The 19,206-nt window shown below is 35.3% G+C and overlaps 1 protein-coding gene across 1 annotated transcript in view; it reads left to right on the top strand.

Annotated features, from left to right (window-relative positions):
* The window catches only part of TNNI3K (TNNI3 interacting kinase), a 307,398-nt gene extending 291,245 nt beyond the window's left edge, over positions 1 to 16,153 (top strand). Inside the window, exons 24-25 of the mRNA XM_049772005.1 lie at positions 12,425 to 12,501; positions 16,077 to 16,153. Coding sequence (XP_049627962.1) covers positions 12,425 to 12,501; positions 16,077 to 16,153 — 154 coding nt within the window. The remainder of the gene's footprint in view (positions 1 to 12,424; positions 12,502 to 16,076) is intronic.
* The last annotated feature ends 3,053 nt before the right edge of the window (positions 16,154 to 19,206 follow it).

Below are 19,206 nucleotides of genomic sequence, written 5' to 3' on the forward strand. Positions count from 1 at the left end.
AGAGGTGTTGCAGCCAGTACAGTGAAAAGGATGTTTCATGTAGGAAGGTGGTAGTCATTGTGATTTCATGCACATTGAGGACATCTGACAGGAAGTTGCCTGCTACAAAGAATCTAGATAATGAGGGTTGAAGGGAGGATAAAGTGAGGATAGTCACCCCATGTCAGAGATTGGAACCCAAGATTGTGAGAATGGCATCACAAAACACACCTCAGTCCTTAGAGTTGAGGCCCAGAGTAAGCATTTAAGGAATGTCTACTTGGGGAAAGCATTCAAGGAATCACTAAAATCAGGATGTCAAGATGCAGAGGGCGAAGAGGAAATTAGATGGAGAATGTAGACCAAATTAGAGTAAGAGAGGGTGTCTCTCTGTATATTGATGATTGAAATATGACTGTAATAGAAATTTGTGCATATAAAAATGTGTGGAATAACTAAATATGTTAAAGACAATGAATATTGGGTTTCTTACTATCAAAAAAGAAAATTCAATACATATATGGAAAGGAAAGAACTAAAAATGAACCCTGTAATGTTGAATTTAAAATGAAGATATAGAAGTATATCACATATTTAGATACTGCATTCTGAGTATTATTTATTAAAAAATCAAACAAATAAAAAGAAGAACAACTGCATTTTTGAAAAATGGTATTTTGGGTTCAAGAAGTATATAAAAAAGTATGTGGCATATTCTTTCACTGAAAAATAAGAAATGCTCAAAGGAAGATGGACATGTGTCAAAGTGACAGTTTAGTGGCACCTATTTGACAACGATAATAAAATTGGGGCATCAAAATACATAATGATACTAAAATTATAATCCTTTGACAATAAATCAATATATAAATAAATGAAGATACTAAAATATAGTTGAAATACAGAATATTTATATAGTTCCAAAGTACCTTCACAAGAAACATTGATTAATTACAAAGAGAAAAAGTGTAATATTATGGTGGTAAATCATGCCAGATATTACCTTGTAGTTTTAAATTTTAAAATGTTTTCATGTTTTTAAATTTTGGTTGATAGTTCAGAAGATGATGAAGGGTAAGAAAAAAATATTCTGTATTCACAGGATGTTCCGCAGCTTTAGCAATCAATTAATGCAAAGTCCATCTTTAACTAGATTATACAATTGCTTCATTTATACCTGCTTAGTCTTAGGTAAATTGAGAGGGGGTGGTACTATTAGGTTACTGTTGAGGACATTAACAATTTATGAGCCATCAATGAATTAACACACACTTAAAGTTCTAGCTGCATTTTCCCTTATTCATAATTCTTCACCTAATTGTCTTTTTCTTTAAAAATGGGGGAGCTGAGACCTTGGATATTTGCCTAATGGCTCAAAAAGAGCCATGACCCATTGCCAAGTCTTTAAGTCTTTTTACAGCCTAGGGACACTTGCCAATGAGAGAAAGCTGATGAGTTTGATTTTCGTGAAAGAGATATTTTTCACTGACCTCTGGCCCCATTAAATTCTTTGGCCATTGCACACTCACTATAATGGGAGCAATAAATTTGTTTTAATTTAGGGCATCAAGTAGGGAATATTGACAAAGACAAAATAATGTTTTGAAAATAGCCGGATGAAATCATGAATAAATAAATATGTTGAACTTAGCTGATAAATTAAGAAATGCTTATTCAAAAGACTCTGACTGGACTATTTCAAAATAAGGCCAAAGGTGATCCCATTTCTATTAGAGATGCCGGCTTTCTCTTTATGCCAGAGAAAAGGTGGGCTGCAAAGAAAGACACTGCAAAGTGCAGAAAGGCATTTATCCCTTCTGACAGTTCTGTTTTAAATAGATCTATTTGTTTTCAGCCAAATGCCAAAAGAAACAGCCAGATGACTCTGGTAGCCTTTTCTATGGCAAGACATTTATTTCCTTGTGTAAATACCTTTATTAGGAATTTTAGCAAGCTGTTTCCCCAATGTCTTTTTTTGTAATAGTCCCCTGGATTAATGCCAAGTAACTGAAACCTTATGAAATCTTACCTGTGTGTGTTTTCTTTTGTATGGAAGAAATAATTCCTAATTTGGATATATACCTCTTAGGAAAGGGGATAAGCATATATATGACATTTATCCCCCTGCTAATATTTTTACATAGTTAACATAATCATGACAGATGGCTAAAAGATCCAATAAACCTCAAAGCATATTTACAAAGATGTCGTGCCTTGGATGATCTTTCCTTATGCACTGTCCAAATGTCTAAATATTCCAAGATACAAGTAGCTTGAGGACATGTTCAGTTGAATAAAAATTAATTGGATCAGTTTAAATGGAATAGAAATTTTCCCGAAGTCTTTAATCACTCTAGTAAACCAATAGTTTTCTACATAGCCAGAGCTGTATTGTAGAAGATAAATCTACACATGCAGTTTAGAAGATCTTATACCAGATCAGAGTTGGAAGAGTCATAAACATTTCATTTAGAAAGATTAGCATGTGTGTCTTATTTTTTTTCAAAGCAAGACACAAGAAAACTGGTTCTATTTTCTCTATAATGAGGAGGGATGTTTTTCTATAGGGAATTTAATGACCATCTTTATATAGAGTCCAAAGCTCTATAATTCATGATTAATTCAGTGAGCTTCCCAAATGGTAACTGGTCAGTAGTTTGACATGTGCTACTCTTAAATAGAATGTTTTTAGAAAGAAAAACAAGAGCTAGAAGTCTAAAGATGTTTAATTCAAGTTTTGGTTCTGTCCCTTTATAGTTCTGTTGAGTTTATGTAGGTTATTCAAATATTATAAACCTAACATCCCATATGCATAGAAGAGGTAAAAATTAATGTCTTTCTTGTGTGTGTGTGTGTGTGTGTGTGTGTGTGTTTGCTTTGTTTTGTTTGAGAGCCACACTTATCAGTGCTCAGGACTTAATACTGGCACAGGTTTTGGACTCGGATCACTTTTGGTGATGCTCAGGGAATCATATGGGGTGCTGGGTATTGAACCTGGACCACCTATGTGTAGGGAAAATACCCTTACCTGTTGTACTATTGTTCTGGCCCCAGTAATGTTTTCTTAAAGATACAGTACAAAGTAGCAACAAGATTCAATGGGAAAGTAACAGGGAAACTGACCCAGACAGTTGAGAAGGGTAAGAGAACTGGTCCTTGGGAAAGGGAGAAGTGTACACTAGTAATGTGTGTGGTGTTAGAATTATGTCCATGGGTAACCACTATTAATCATATTGTAAAAAATAACAAAATAATTAATGCCTCTCAGACATTTTACAAAGGTTTTGTAAATAGTCTTTATTTTTGTTTTGTTTGGGGGTCAGACCAAGCAATGCTCAGGGGATGTTCCTTGGACTGCACTCAGGAATCATTCGTGGCAGCCTGTGGGAACCCTATGAGGATCAAACCTGGGTCAGCAATGTGTAAGGCAAACACCTTACCCACTGTATTCTCTTCCAGCTAGTTTTTTAAAATTATTTTTTCTTCTCTTCCCTTGTAAAAATTCTTGAAGCTAACCAATAATAGTAAAGAATGTGCAATCTTAAAACCTATATCATTCTTATAGGAGTTATATTATATTATATTGTATTATATGTATTTTTGTTTTTGTTTGAAGTATTAATTTTATTCTCGCTTTCAAAAATCACTTATACTAGTTTACATATGCCATGTTTTTGTCCAAATCAAAGTTCCCTGTTCCGCTAAAGTCACACTTGGAAGATATGATAAAAATGGTTTCTTTTGGACTCTGTGACCATTTGAAATCTCCTTTGTAATGTAATTCAGTCAGAAGCAATTATGGCACTAGAAAATATTCTGAGAATTCATGCAGTCCTAAAGCCAAAACCATGATTCATCGATCCAATACCCAGAGCACTTGGCAGGCTATCTCTTGGAAGCCACAATACTGGCTCCTTTGAAACTCTAAATTTGACCATTTGGGTTCATGTGGCATTTTCTGCTTTTACTACTCTGGAAATATAGCTCTAGAATTCCTATGAATCTCTTGCAACATTATTATCCTTATTTCCTCCTGGGTTTTGCTTCACCATATATCTTTTGGATTAAGAGATGACATGACGCTTTTGGGTTACCTGCCTTGGGCATTGAAACATGAATATTCTACAAATTATCTGATAAAAAAACTTTTGTGAAGCAGCTCTAAATTTTCTGGCACCCTCTTACACAACCTGTCACTCAATTTCTTAATGATGGGCTTGTGTGAAAGTGCTTTCACCACACTTTGCTTCATCTTACATGGCAGCATGGTTATTCCTTTGAAATACAGCACTAAAAGAAGATGGTTCCTTCAGGCAAATAGCATGGTTCAGTTACTATTTCAAATAAAATGTATGTAGCTAAAAAGCTACAAATTTAACCTTGAATTTTAGCTGTATTGTTGCAGGAATTCTATGGCATGAACTTGAAAATCGTGCATTCAATCCTGGCCAAATGTCAGGCACTTCAGATAAGGAAGATTAAAATCTTCTAACTTCCTGCGAATTGTGTAATCTCACTAAGCCTTTCCAACACATCAAAGCTAACTTTCAAAGTGTACATAACTCACCAATGTATTATAAAGAATCATGATTCTAAGGAATCATAGATTTTTTTTTATAAAAAGAATGACCTGAGATCTTTATTGACAACTGAAAACCTGTCCAGCACTAAATGCTATCAGAAAATGGATTAGTACCCCTTCTCAAAAAAAAAAAAAATCAATCATTTTTTGGGGGCAATGATAACTTAAATAAAACAAGGTGTTTTGTGGGGCCCCAAAATGATAGTACAGTGGATAGGGTACTTGCACTTGGTGTGGATTTGATTTCAGCAACCCATATGATTCCCAAGCCTGCTAGGAGTGATTCCCTGAGCAGAAAGCCAGGAGTATGCCCTAAGCACTGCTGGGTATAGATAGCCCAAAACAAACAAAACAAAATAGAATTTTAATTTAATTAAGCCCAGGTTCAATTTTACCATATTAGAACTGTTACCTACCTAAAATCATTATTAATCTATTATATTTAACTAGTATTAATCCAATCTACCTGTCAAAAAGCATAAATATCTATCTATTAAATGTTTGTAGGAATCCAGATAAGTCCTAACTTCTGGATTCTCTCTTTAAAGTTAGCCTCTCACTGAAATAAAGTAAACCTAGCATAAATTTTCTTACAGAATCCATAGTAGCTTCTAGTAATCAGTATTTTGGTGTAAACATAAAAACCACATTTTAATATTCCTTTCTGAAACTTTGTTAGAATTTACATAACTAGTTAGCGTATAGACTTTAAGTTATACCTGCTATAGAAAACTGAAACTGTGTTTGGACATATTTTGCTTAAACTAGTCATTTTCTCCTGTAATCTTGTGTGCATATCAATTCACCTATCATTAAAGAATATTTTAGTTTTATGTATTTGTCATGATCATCATTATATTTGATCATTTCTGTCAAGATAGCTTTATATTTTACTTTTGAATGTCTTCCTTATATTTTGTGCTCAGATTCTATGAGTTAATTCTCAGATTATGTAATTACAGGCAGATATAACAGATTGTATTGATACACTATAGAGGAACTGCATGCATTTAGAGAAATACAAATTATATACTCTGTATTTGAATATGAAGAAGTCTAATTGAGATAATATACAAGAAAAAGTATGCCCATAAAGCATAGTGTGAGAAGCAGAAATATCACTTAAATTTTGGTTCAGTTTTTCATTCTTGACAAGTTGTTCAATAGTCAATTCACCTTTGTGAGAAAAAATAGCATATAATTGTCCATCTTTGCACACATACACATATACACACATATATATATTACAGACCTGATATGTATTATTCAGTCTAAAATGGTTTAGACAATTTTACTACAACCATCAATATAGAGGTACTTTAAAAGGGTCCCATAAAAACCACCTTACTCTCTTTTTTATAAAGGAAACTTTAATTCTGTTCTATTAAAAGTATACATGAAGGATTAGGGGAATAACTCAAAGGATTGGTGTGCATGCAGCATGCTAGAGGCCTGTATTTGTCTCCTGGCACTGTATGGTTTCTTGAGCATCACCAAGTGTCATCGCCAAGCAACAAGCCAGACATAATAGTCTTTGGTGTGAAGCTAAACTTTAAAATAAAATTATACCTAAAATTTTCTATATATTTTTATTAATACATTTTATATATGATAAACATCATTATTTGAACATAAAGGAAGCTTCTTGATTGACCAGTAGTATTGCAATACTTAAAATTAAGTGTTTATCTTACCTGTTATTAGTTCACATTTACTTTTACTGAATTCTTGTGGTAGCTGCATCCCTGGAAATGCCTTGTCTTTATTCACTATTCACATCAGCAAAGTGGCCCTGATGTGTCTCTTAAAAGCTGGGGTTCTGTGAAAGTCCTCTTGAAGTCTGAATGCACATGGGTTGAGGACACCAAGCTTCATTGATCAGGGTCTGGTTTCTTCTGTTTTCTTTGACTTGGGTGTGCTTAATTTCCATCTGTCTGTCATCCTAGACCAGCATCCAGAGTCAGCCTATGTGGCATCTCTTGGGCAGGAAGGTTAAGTTCCCTGACGCAAATTGCTTTCAGCAACTAAATAAATAAGTCAGCTTGGAGATGGGCTTTTATTCATAGGAAACTAGATCGTTTTTTGGATGATAAAATATTTAACACCTATTGTCTTGTTATTGCCAACACTGCTGCATATAGTGCAATTCTTAAAAGGAGCCAGAGTGCTATAGAGCATAGATGCATTGCAGGATAAATTTTATTTTGAAAAATATCTTGAATGACATTCTATTGACCAGAACAGAGTGCAGCATGCCATTAATGCTGATAAAGATCACACCATGTTCCACTTTAAGTCAATACGTTTTTTCTTGTGTTTAATCATTGCTTTTCACTCAGAAAAAAATATCTCCAATTTATAGGTTAGAAAAGTGAGGCCACAAGGGTAGAGTACAGGAAGAAAAAAATTTGTAAGGAGCTTGTTTATCAAAATCCAAATATCACTATTATATAATTATAAAACTAATATAAAAATTTATAAATCTTAAAATTAATGGAAAAAATTAAACATTTTACTTTTTCTACAAAAGAAAGAAAGAAAAGTGAAACCAAACATACAGTGCTTTTAAAGGCAGCTTAGTGAATCAATCAGAGAGCTGATGTTTGCTTTAGAAAGACTAAGTTATCTAAAAATGTATTTAATCATCACATTACTTAACCATATTTTTGTTATTTCAACTATTTGTAAAGGAGCAGCTAAGCCCTGTGGTATTTCCATAAAAGAAGCAAGATTCCAAGATCTGGGAGCATTCTTATTAGTGATGTTCACTAGCGTAAAAAAGATATCAACACAAGGCAGAATATAATAAAGCAATAGGAATAGAAAGCAGGAGTGGGGGAGAGGAAGAGGTTAATTCTGACTAATGGTTTCTGAAAAGGCTTTGATTTAATACTCTCTATGGATTGGATCTTGGTTCAGTAACATATTCTGATTGCATAACTTAATGTCAACACTACTCAAAGTGCTTTAAACATATTCTTTTATTTATAGGCTTAATCTTACAAACTATATACTTTATAGTTACATAACCTAAGACACTGCACAGTTAAATAATTTACCAAAGGGCACAAGGCAAGTAAGTAATGGAGTGGAGATTCAAATTCAAGGGATAGTTTACAAGAACACCCATTTTAACTATAACAGCATCCTGATTTCTGACAAGGGCCATTAAGTTGTCAACAGAGTCAAAAAGTGCAAAGAGCCCCAGTCACAACCTTGAAGAAAGAAGGGTTTAGAAATGTTGGAAATATCTGAAGTCTAGTAGTTGACTTGACTTTGGAAAATATATATATTGAGAGGGGCTGGAGCAGTGGCACTGTGGTAGGGCATTTGCCTGCACACAGCTGACGTAGGACAATGCCCCAGTATCCCATATGGTCCCCAAGCCAGGAGTGATTTCTGAGCACATAGCCAGGATTAACCCCTGAGCATCACCAGGTGTGGCCCAAAAACCAGAAACCAGAATTATATTTAGAAATTGAGGAATTTTAGAATAAAAGTCACACTTGGGATGCAAGAAAAATTGTATGCCAGAATTTAGAATATACTCTCTAGACATCTTACCAGGAAATGGGAAAATCCTGGCAAGATTTATCTCAGTAAAAGATCTATGGGACAGAAAATTAGGTGACTAGAAGGTAAGAAGATAATTAAAAGGTTCTATCAATTAATTAAATAATTCAAAAAAAATTGTTAGGGAAAACTTTGTGCCAACTTTGTCCCAAGTATTAAGGAAACAGTGAGAAATAATGAAATAAATTACATAAAACCTCTCCAATCCTAACATGAAATAAAAATGGATAGTAGATAAGGAAGTTGGTAAATAAACAAGATTATTATATAATTCTAAAAATAAGTAGAGTAACATGATATTGCAGAAGTGACTATAAGCCCAAAAATAACCTCTGTAATGGTGGTCAGGGAATACCCTCTTGAGGATTTTCCTGACATTCAAGCCAAGGTCTCATGGACAGAGAAGTCAGTCATGAAGTAAAAGAGTTGAACAGAATGGGATTAGAGCTCAATAAGAAGAACATTACAGGCAGAGTTAACAAAATCAAAATCTATAAACTGGAAAAGATGGTTCAGAAACCAAGTGATGGCTTAAGCAGTAGGGCATTTGCCTTGCACGTGCTAATGTAGAATGGACCATGGTTTGGTCTCCCAGCATCCTAATGGTCCCCCAACCCAGAAGCAATACCTGAGTGCATAGCCAGGAGTAGCTTCTGAGAGTCACCTGGTGTGGCCCAAAAAACAAAAACAAAACAAAACAAAACAAAAAAGGAAGAGAGAGAAAAAGAAAAAGAAAAAAAAAAAACAAAAAACCAAAAGAACTTCAACATGAAGTACATAGCAAAACATGGATTGATGGTTACATGAAACAGAAATCAGGCCCTCTGGTATACCAGTAAAGTGGGAGAGTGATATAGTGCTAATACCCAAAGCAGACTCAACACACACAATACTGAAAACACAAGATCCAAATTACAATCACCAAACTCTTTTTTAATATCCTTATTTAAACACCTTGATTACAAATACGATTGTAGTTGGGTTTCAGTCATGTAAAGAACACCCCCCTTTACCAGTACAACATTCCTATCACCAATATCCCAAATCTCCCTCTACCCCACCCCACCCCCACCTGCACTCGAGACAGGTTTTCTACTTCCCTCATTCATTCACATTGTTAGGATAGTTCTCAGTGTAGTTATTTCTCTAACTGTACTCAATCACTTCTTTTTGTGAGCTTCGTGTGGTGAGCTGAACCTTCCAGCCCTCCTCTCTTTTGTCTCTGTGAATTATTGTAAAAATGTTTTATATTTTTCTTAAAACCCATAAATGAGGGCGACTATTCTGCATCTATCTCTTTCCTGCTGACTTATTTCACTCAGTATAATAGATTCTATGTACATCATGTATAGGAAAATGTCATGACTTCATCTCTCCTGACAGCTGCATAATATTTCATTGTGCATATGTACCACAGTTTCTTTAGCCATTCATCTGTTGAAGGAAATCTTGGTTGTTTCCAGAGTCTGGCTATTGTAAATAGCGCTGCAAGGAATATAGGTGTGAAGAAGGAATTTTTGTGTTGTATTTTTGTGTTCCCCGGGTATATCCCTAGGAGTGGGATAGCTGGATCGTATGGTAGCTCAATTTCCAGTTTTTTGGAGGAATCTTCATATCGCTTTCCATAAAGGTTGGACTAGAAGGCATTCCCACCAGAAGTAAAAGAGAATTCTTCTTTCTCCACATCCCCGCCAGCACTGCTTGTTCTCATTATTTGTGATGTGTGCTAATCTCTGCGGTGTGAGATGGGACCCATAGTTGTTTTGAATTTCATCTTTCTGATGATTAGTGATGTGGAGCATTTTTATGTGCCTTTTGGCCATTTGTATTTCTTCTTTGTCAAACTGTCTGTTCATTTCTTCTCCCCATTTTTTTGATAGGATTAGATGTTTAATGTGATCCCTCTAAAGATATCCATGACATTCTTGAAAGAAGTGGATCAAACATTCTGAAATTCATTTGTAACAATAAACACCCTCGAATAGCTAAAGCAATCCTTGGAAAAAGGAATATGGAAGGCATTACTTCCCCCAATTTTAAACTGTACTGCAAAGCAATAGTTATCAAAACAGCATGGTATTGAAATAAAGACAGACCATCAGATAAATGGAACAGGATTGAGTACTCAGAGAATGCTCCTCAGACATACAATCACCTAGTTTTTGATGAAGGAGCAAGAAATCCTAAATGAAGCAAGGAAATCCTCTTCAACAAGTGGTGTTGGCACAACTGGTTATTCACTTGCAAAAAAGCAAACTCAAACCCCCAGCTAACACCACAAGGTCAAATCCAAATGGATTAAAGACCTTGATATCAGACCTGAAACCATAAAGGTATATAAAATGACACGTAGGTAAAACACTCCATGACATCGAGACTGAAGGCATCTTTAAGAAGGAAACAGCACTCTCCAAACAAGTGGAAGCAGAGATAAAAAGATGGAACTATATTAAGCTGAGAATCTTCTGCACCTCAAAGGAAATAGTGCCCAGGATACAAGAGCCACCCACCAGTGGGAGAAACTATTCACCCAATATTCATCAGAGAAGGGGCTAATATCCAAAATCTACTAGGCACTGATGAAACTTTACAAGAAAAAAAATCACCAAACTTTTAAATGTTGCTTGCTGTAAAAGTGGCAGGTAGATTCTTGGAGGTGGAGGCGAAAGTGAACAAGGGGTCTTTGGTGGAGAGTTGAAGTTTGTGGTGGGATTACTGATAGAATATTATATGCCTAAAACACAACTATTAATAAATTTGTAAATCAGTTCTTTAATTAAAAAGTTAATTAAAGATAAAGTACAAAGATTCAGATAAGAAATGAATTATATGACCTATATATTGGATAATTTTGATTATATATCAGAGGTAGAGGTATTAATATTTAAATTTGCTGTGAGATGTGAGAAAAATTAAAGTAATGAAAGGTGACTCAAATAATTTTTGATAGTTATGAATGATATGGTATCAGTATTTGAGATGGAAAGAACTAGCTTGGAGATGGTAAAATTGTGATTTCTGCAGTAGACAGAGTGTGTGGAAGGATAGTAGGGAAATAACTTGAATAGCCTCTTTAAGGATGCTAAAGTTTGAAAAGGTGAGTAAAATATATATTTTGTTGATGAAAATCATGCATAGAAGTTGACACAGATATATAACTGACAGGTGGAATTACATAATAAAGAGGGTGAGAGTTTTGATATGAAGTAGAAAGAAAAAAACTCCAGTATAAATGCTAAAGGTGCTTGGGAAAAAGAAAAGGATTCGTAAGGTGTGTGGTGATAGTACAGTGATTAGGGGTTTGCTTTGATTCCTGGCACCCCAAGCATCCCATATAGTCCCCTGAACCTGCAGGAGTGATTTCTGAGTGTAAAGCCAGAGCTCCACTGAGTGTGACCCTCCAACAAACCAACAAAAAGCACAATTAAAGATTAATAAAGTTTTAGGAAAATCTCAAATATGAATAGTGGACATGCATATTGATTTTGGCAACTAAAGGATGTCATTGCCAAACATTTGTAACAGATTACTGGTTTCAGTTTCATTTGTTACTGTTGTTGGTGCTACTGCTGGTGTTTAGGAAACCATAACCAGTGATGTTCAAGGGGTTAAGTGGTTCCTGGAATCAAACCCAGGGTCTCATATATGAACCAGGCATGTGCTCTTTCATTTGATTCACACACATCCTATACTCAGCAATGGTTTTATTAACTACAGAGTGAGATAAATAATAAATAGGAAGCAAATGATACTAATTAAATGGAATGCTTATAGATTAATATTTTGTCTCACAATACTTTTACCATTTCTTATAGTACATTATAATGATATTAATATTTGATAAAACCTTGTAGGATATGTTTGATTTATATAAATTGCTAATAAGATAATAGTATGGTGTTCCCTATTTCCTTTAAAGTAAAACTTGTGAGTATTTTAGCCAATATTCTTTACATAAGTCTCCTTTTGATTATATATTATACCTACCACAGCAAACTGAAATTTACTTATAAACTTTCCCATTTTTTAAGTCAACAAATAAGTCTGAAAGGTTTTTATGCCCAAAGTTGTTAGGAGTTCTTATCTACCTGAAAGAGGTAACTTACATCTAGCTCTGACAATTTCAAATAATTCTATATGCTTCTCTGCCAGGTCACTTGTATAATAAAATATTCCTATCACTTTATCATTCTCTGGGATCTATTCTGAAAAAAAATGAGTTGTATTTTTAATATTAATGTTATTAGTAAACTACTTCTGTGTAAACTGTGTTTCTCAAAATGTTTTCAGTACTGAAAAAAGTTCCTCCCAAGACCTGTCATTGGAGGAGATGAAGAGTCTTCAGTTCTCATCCATTGACAAATATGGTAAGAAAACAGATGCTTTATACTGTAACCTCTAAGAAAGTAATATTTATTGGCTAATGAAGGAAAAGGATAGTTTGAAATAACTAGAAATTAAACCTGTTTAAAATATTTTGAAAGTATATTTTGATCTTAAATCTTGTATACTCTGCCTTTATCTTTACAAATAATGATGAACGTGTGTTTAAGTATATGAATAAGTGAGTAGATGTGTGAGTATATGGAGTGTATTATGTACATGAATTAAGCTTGTCTCACAAAAATATTATCTGTATTCTCAAAATTTTAAGTACTTTATTTTCATCTTTTACCTCTAATTTCCATTCTATGTATATAAAACTGGGAAATAGAAAAACAAGAAATAAATTATCACTAATTAATTATTGCTGGGGGAAAGCTTGCCCCACCCTTATCAAGTACAAAGGATAAGTGTAACGTATAAACCCAGACATTCCCTCAAAAAGCAAAAGAAGTTGTAAAGATACCACTGATGAGACTCATTCACACAGCATCACTTTAGAAGAATTTATAAAGCTTTTTTTAAATGATTAACGAAGTTGTTATAGATCCTTGGAATCCAGTAGATGGACAATTACCCTTTTCTTCAGCTTCCATATTAATTTGCTAGGCATATGATGTCCTTCCCCCAATTTCTAAGCCTGAGATGCTCTATATTTAATTTGAATGTTGACTCAATGGACTCATTTATTTATGGTAACTTCTGTAGACATTGAGAAGGGCTGAAAAATATGTGTCTGCTAAAGAGATCAGATTTATTACATTAACTGGGTTTGGGAAAGAATAAATTGAATGCTGTGCTCCTGTTTCTCTGATTTAATTGGCAATAGATCCTAGAGGCCAAACTAAAACTTTGGAATCTTCACCAAGGCACTTTGTATAGTACTATTACCTAGGGCATTATAAGATCTTTAAAAAAACTAAGGAGAAAATATTCTGCATAGCTGTAGACTAAGTACAGGAAAACATTAAAAAAAACTTGGCTCTTGACTTGTAATGACATATCCAAATACAGCTGAATGCTTTTTATCAGCAGCTTTACGGCTGATAATTGGTCAGTCCAGCAACAGAGAAATGTGCTTTAAGTATCACATCATCACATTTTTTATAGATATAATATCATTTTCTCAAGTCTATATAGATGTGACCATACAATCCCAAAGAACAGGACAACCTTTGAAATATGTGCTATGACCAGAAATCTTTATTTTCATCGTGAAGATTTGAGATGAAAGATTTCTTTAACCATATATTTCTTAAAGAAATAGGGCTTAGGGGCTGGAGCAGTAAGACATTTGCCTTGCTGGCGCTACCTAGGATGGACTGCAATTCAATCCCCCTGGAGTCCCATATGTTCCCCCAAGCCAGGAGTGATTTCTGAGCGCATAGCCAGGAGTAAACCCCTAAGCATCACCAGGTGTGGCCCAGAAAACAAAAACAAAAAATAATAAAAGAAATATGGCTTAGAGTAGAATTCTTTAGGATGGAAATGTAAGTCAGAAGTGGTCCAGGAATACAAATATTTGGTTCTATTATGCAAAGCTAGAATAGTAGTAGAAAACAGTAGGGTGACTGTGAGTTGGAATGTCTTTAGACAAAGAAGATATAGTTTATTAACTGTCAGACAGATTATCACATCAGATAAGAAAGAATCCTTTATCTTCCCCCCATTTGCATTTTCTAAATCAATTATGATATAACCATGCCTTAAAAGCTATTTTTCCGCACTCCAAAAAATAGGTCTAAAGAATAAAGACAATATTAAGCGCTTAGACATTTTCTCTGAACTGAAGACCTTTCACCCCCAAAATAACACAATGTGCAGACATTATTTAGTCTTTTTTATAAAGTCTGTGATCAGTTTTTATCTGAATCCTCCTCGTAGTGAGTACTGTGACTGTCCTTTAATCCATCTGTACTCCAATTCTGGCAACCACAGCATCAGGAATCAGTGTCAGCATCCAGGCTCTGCTGATTTTGGTACTCATTCCCAAAGGAGAGACCACCAGACTGTATAAAAGAAGTCTTTGGGGGAAAAGGCTTGTAACAAGAAAGATGTGTAAAATTGCATGTGGTGCATTCAAAGTTTGGTCATTGTAAAGAGATTGAAAGTTTATTAGTGTATCTATCCATGCCTAGAATGAAGTTGCTGCTTTAGGTTGTTTGAAAAAAAAATTTTTTTTTACTAGGATGAACATTTAATTTGGTCCTCTTAAAATTAAAATTAGTGGTTTGATTCCTGCTTCCACACATTTGCTTCCTTCCACCACAGATTTCCAGGGCCCACCATATTGGAGTGATGAGAGATAACCATAGCCAGCAGCATCACTGACAGCAGTGGTATTGCCTTTCAAAAGGGTTTATGTGCTGCCTAAGAGATTCTGACAGAGACTTTTCTTATGAAAATAAATCCACCTATTCAACTGCATATTGCTAGATGTCTAGAAAATGTAGATGCCTGAGTTAGTTCTGACAACTCAGCTATCAAAATGGAGCAAATGCAGCAATAGCAATTGACAAATGTGCCCATTTTCACAGAAGCAATGAATGGTTTCCTTGCCCAGAGTGAAAGTGTAACTGCTTCCCCACATATGTCCTAGCGTTATTTAGAACAGCAGATGAAATCTAAATTATTAGCTCCAGACTCAGCATACCCAAGGCTTTTCCTTCAAGGAGCATTCACTGCCACTCTATTGAGATAGAAGACTTAATTTCCAATTAATATTTAGGCTCTTTACAAAGCTAAAATAAAATAATAAAATAGGGACCAGAGCAATAGTACAGCAGTAGGGCATTTGCTTGCATGCAGCTGGCTGACCGGTGATGGAATTCTGTTCAATCCTCAGTATTCCATACGGTACCCTGAGCCTGCCAAGAGTGATTTCCTGAACAGAACCAGGAGTAACTCCTGAGCACCACCAGTTATGGCCCAACATCCAACCCCTCAAAAAATAAATTAATATTTAACAATAAATTAATAAATAACTGAAGTCAACCAATTGTAGAAAATGATTCTTTCCTTTTCTCTTTTTTTCTCCCACTTTCTTTCTAAGCGATCATTTCTTTAGCATTGAATGTTGACAGTCATCACGCTGTCTAGTGTAACATAACCAACTTATCAGTTATATTTTTTCTCCCACATATGGATGAAAATATTAAGTCTTAGAAAGGGGAAGTTTAAAAAGGCACAGAACCACCAACAGTGGTGAAACCTAGGATTTAAACTTAGATTTGCCTAACATTAATATAATTGCATTTAGCTATCGTGATATATTCCCGTCCAGAGCTGTACTCATCTGTATTCAAAATTCAAAATGTTACCTGGACTCTGCTTAGGTCCCTGTCAAAATCTATCACTTTTGTTCTCTTTGCCTCCACCCTCTGAATTCCTTTAAATTGTTGCTTGTGTTTTTTATCCACCTGCTTGCCAACAAGTCTATCTCTGTTTGTCTGAGCCTGGGGAAGCAACCTGGTAATTTTATATTGCCCTGGCTAAGAAAAATGGTGCTATTGACTGAAAGGCCAATAAGTAACAGTTGAACTTTTTTTTTCTGATGCAGGCTACGTGTCTGATCCCATGAGCCCAATGCATTTTCATTCTTGCCGGAATAGTGGCAGCTTTGAGGACAGCAGCTGACAGCGTTCCGCATATACCTAAGAAGAGTTTTTCCCAAAATTGACAGCAACAATTCCAACTCTGGCAGGCTTGCTTCCAATTATAATATTTTGCCCTCTATTGTCTCCTTAAATGGGCTTGTTCATAACCTTATTTAATTCTCAACAACAAGCTGGGGTTTGGATCCATAGTGGCTGGTGAGTGAAATGCAGAAGCACCAAGACAAATGCATTTGAAGAATCGCCTTTAATGTTGTGGATGCAAAAAACAAACACCATTATATTGGAATTGGAGCCTCAGACTGTGGCGTGAGCTTAATGATCATTATGTTTTCCTAGAATGAATTACATAGACTTGTGCTTGAGAGCCAAGGATTTGATTTTATAGAATAGCGTCCATTTCCTTACATCATTGTTATTTCTAGTGTTCAGCTCAGTGAATAAAGATTCTTTGGTGGCAAACAATTGATTTCATTCTAACTAGTTTCTTCTAAAAATGGCTTCTTTCGGATATATTGGTAAAGCCTAGTGAAGTGACCTTTAGATCAAGAAGTTTGCAGAAATATAACAATGTTTTTAGCCTCTTTTATTTATACCATTCCAAATATTCCCTGTATTCTACTTTTAGAAAGTTCTGGCTGTCAGTATGCAGGTGCCATTAATGCTATCAGTTTAGTTATGAAACTGGCCCACAAATGCAAACCTGTCATTAAAGCTGAGCCTGGCACAGGTCCTATGAGGATATTTAAAGTATCTACTGCTTTCAAAATATGAGAAATCTTTTCCCTATTCTTATCCCAACCAGGAAGACAAAAATTGTCTTGCCAAACAATGACAGTTGCTTTGTCATTTAAACACTTACTAGGAAAAAACATGCCAAAATGCACGAAAACTCTGTTTGATAATTATTACTACATTAAGAAAGAATAAGAAAAATAACATTAAGAAAAGAAAGCTGGATGTCTTCTAAATCAAACTTTTTAGATGCCAAAACTTTTTACATTGTTGAGGATATGGTTTATTTTTTTATTTGCCTTATGAATTATAGGATATTTTATAGCTTTCTGGGCCCTATTATCCCAAGATATCAGTGCCATATTTTCCGGCGATTGGGCTTATAAGACGACCCCCTAATTTTGCAGTTAAAACATAGGTTTAGGCCTGTATTGCTGTATCAGACAGAAGGTTCCTGTGCTGCAACTGTATGTACCACAGTGAGCCAATCACAACAAGCAAAGGTTCAAAGGTTCTACTGTAATAGACTTCCTCTCTGACTCTGGCCAATCTTGAGCAGGCTTTTTATAGTGTAGATTCGGGTACAGAACATTGTCTATTTTGCATGCATAAAAAGCCTGCTTGGACTGGCTGAGTCAGAGAGGCAGTCCGAGCAGCTTTGCAGTGATTGGTCCCTTATCATAGGCACCTTTTCTGGCAATTCCCTGGTGACGTCAGTTAATCTCCCCTCTACATGAACCAAACAACACCCCATCCTCGGACCCTAGCACTGAACTACCAAAACAATTAGCTGGGTTTTGCCAGAAGTGGCTCCCAGATCTCCTGTTTGGGAGCCCCCAAGAAAGAGATTTGGAAACTCTGCGGCCTGATTTTATTTTTGTTTCTTTGGTGGCATATTGAAACATTTTTCAGGATATACTCGGAATATAAGATGACCCTGATTTTCAGTCGACTTTTTTTTTTGTTTGTTTGTTTCAAAAGTCGTCTTATACGCAGAAAAATATGGTAAGTATAACTCCTCCCAATCCCAAACTATAACAATCAAAACTGTCTCCAGACATTTCTAAGGTATTCTGAATAGGAAAATTGACTATTTCAAATCCTGTGAGAACAACAAGGAGTCTAAAGAGGATAGAAAAGAATATAATGGCTGTTTCTAATAGCATGTTAGCAAGTCTGCAAATCTGCTTTCTCGTCCTCTTGAGGAAATGTACTTACACATAGAAATGAATAGGCAAGTGGATTACTTCTTGGCATCTCTAGCAAATCCCCATCTTTCCTTCTTCATCTACCAGTTAGAAATGATGTTTCTTAAAGACACTTCCTATTGGTATTATGGCAATTCTGCCTTGAAATTTCCTTTGAATTTATTTCTTTTTTTCTCTTCTTTTTTGGTTCTTGGGCCACACCCGGTGACGCTCAAGGGTTACTCCTGGCTATGTGCTCAGAAAAAACTCCTGGCTTGGGGGACCATATGGGATGCTAGGCTAGCATGTGAAATGCAAATGCCTTACGGCTTGCGCCACCGCTACGTCTTGAATTTATTTTTTATGGTATAATTTGCAAGGCAGAAAGTTTCCACAAACTATTCATTTACAGATAACCCAATGTAGGACCAGAGGACGAAATTAAAGCTTTGGCACTTCAGCTAGATTTATCTTTGTTTAATTATCTTAGCCTTAAATTTCACATTTTCTTTCATCAATTTTCTGTAGTTACAGTTACTTTGTTCCACCACAAAGTTGCCAAAGGATTTTATAACAAACAGACCAATAGACCAAGGTTGTTAACCTGACATAAAAACTTCTGGAGAAGACAAAAAAAAAAATGAAAAGAGCAAAGAAAGAATATGAATCAAAGGGACCTGTTATGGCCGGAGAGATAGCATGGAGGTAAGGCGTTTGCCTTTCATGCAGAAGGACGGTGGTTTGAATCACGGCATCCCATATGGTCCCCTGTGTCTGCCAGGGGCGATTTCTGAGCATAGAGCCAGAAGCAACCCCTGAGCACTGCCAAGTTTAACCCAAAAAAAAAAAAATAAAAAAAAAAAATAAAAAAAGGGACCTGTCTTGGTGGTCCCTCTCTCTATTCCTCAGCTCAAGCTTTTTAAGAAAATGCCCTGATGCCTCATCTGAAATTCTTTGGGATTTAATCGGTGAGGTGATTGAAAAAAAATATGTTAGAAATAAAAAGAAAAGGGAAACAATTTAGATAAAATATTCACAGTATACGTAATGCAAATGTATGTATGAATGCTGGAGGTAAGCTAGGAATCCTGCCAGGTTCTCTTGCATGGAGATTATATCCATGGAAAGAAACTTCTGAAATACTTCTCTTTTA

This window comes from Suncus etruscus, chromosome 4 (genome assembly GCF_024139225.1).
Source record: "Suncus etruscus isolate mSunEtr1 chromosome 4, mSunEtr1.pri.cur, whole genome shotgun sequence".
NCBI classification, from domain to species: domain Eukaryota; kingdom Metazoa; phylum Chordata; class Mammalia; order Eulipotyphla; family Soricidae; genus Suncus; species Suncus etruscus.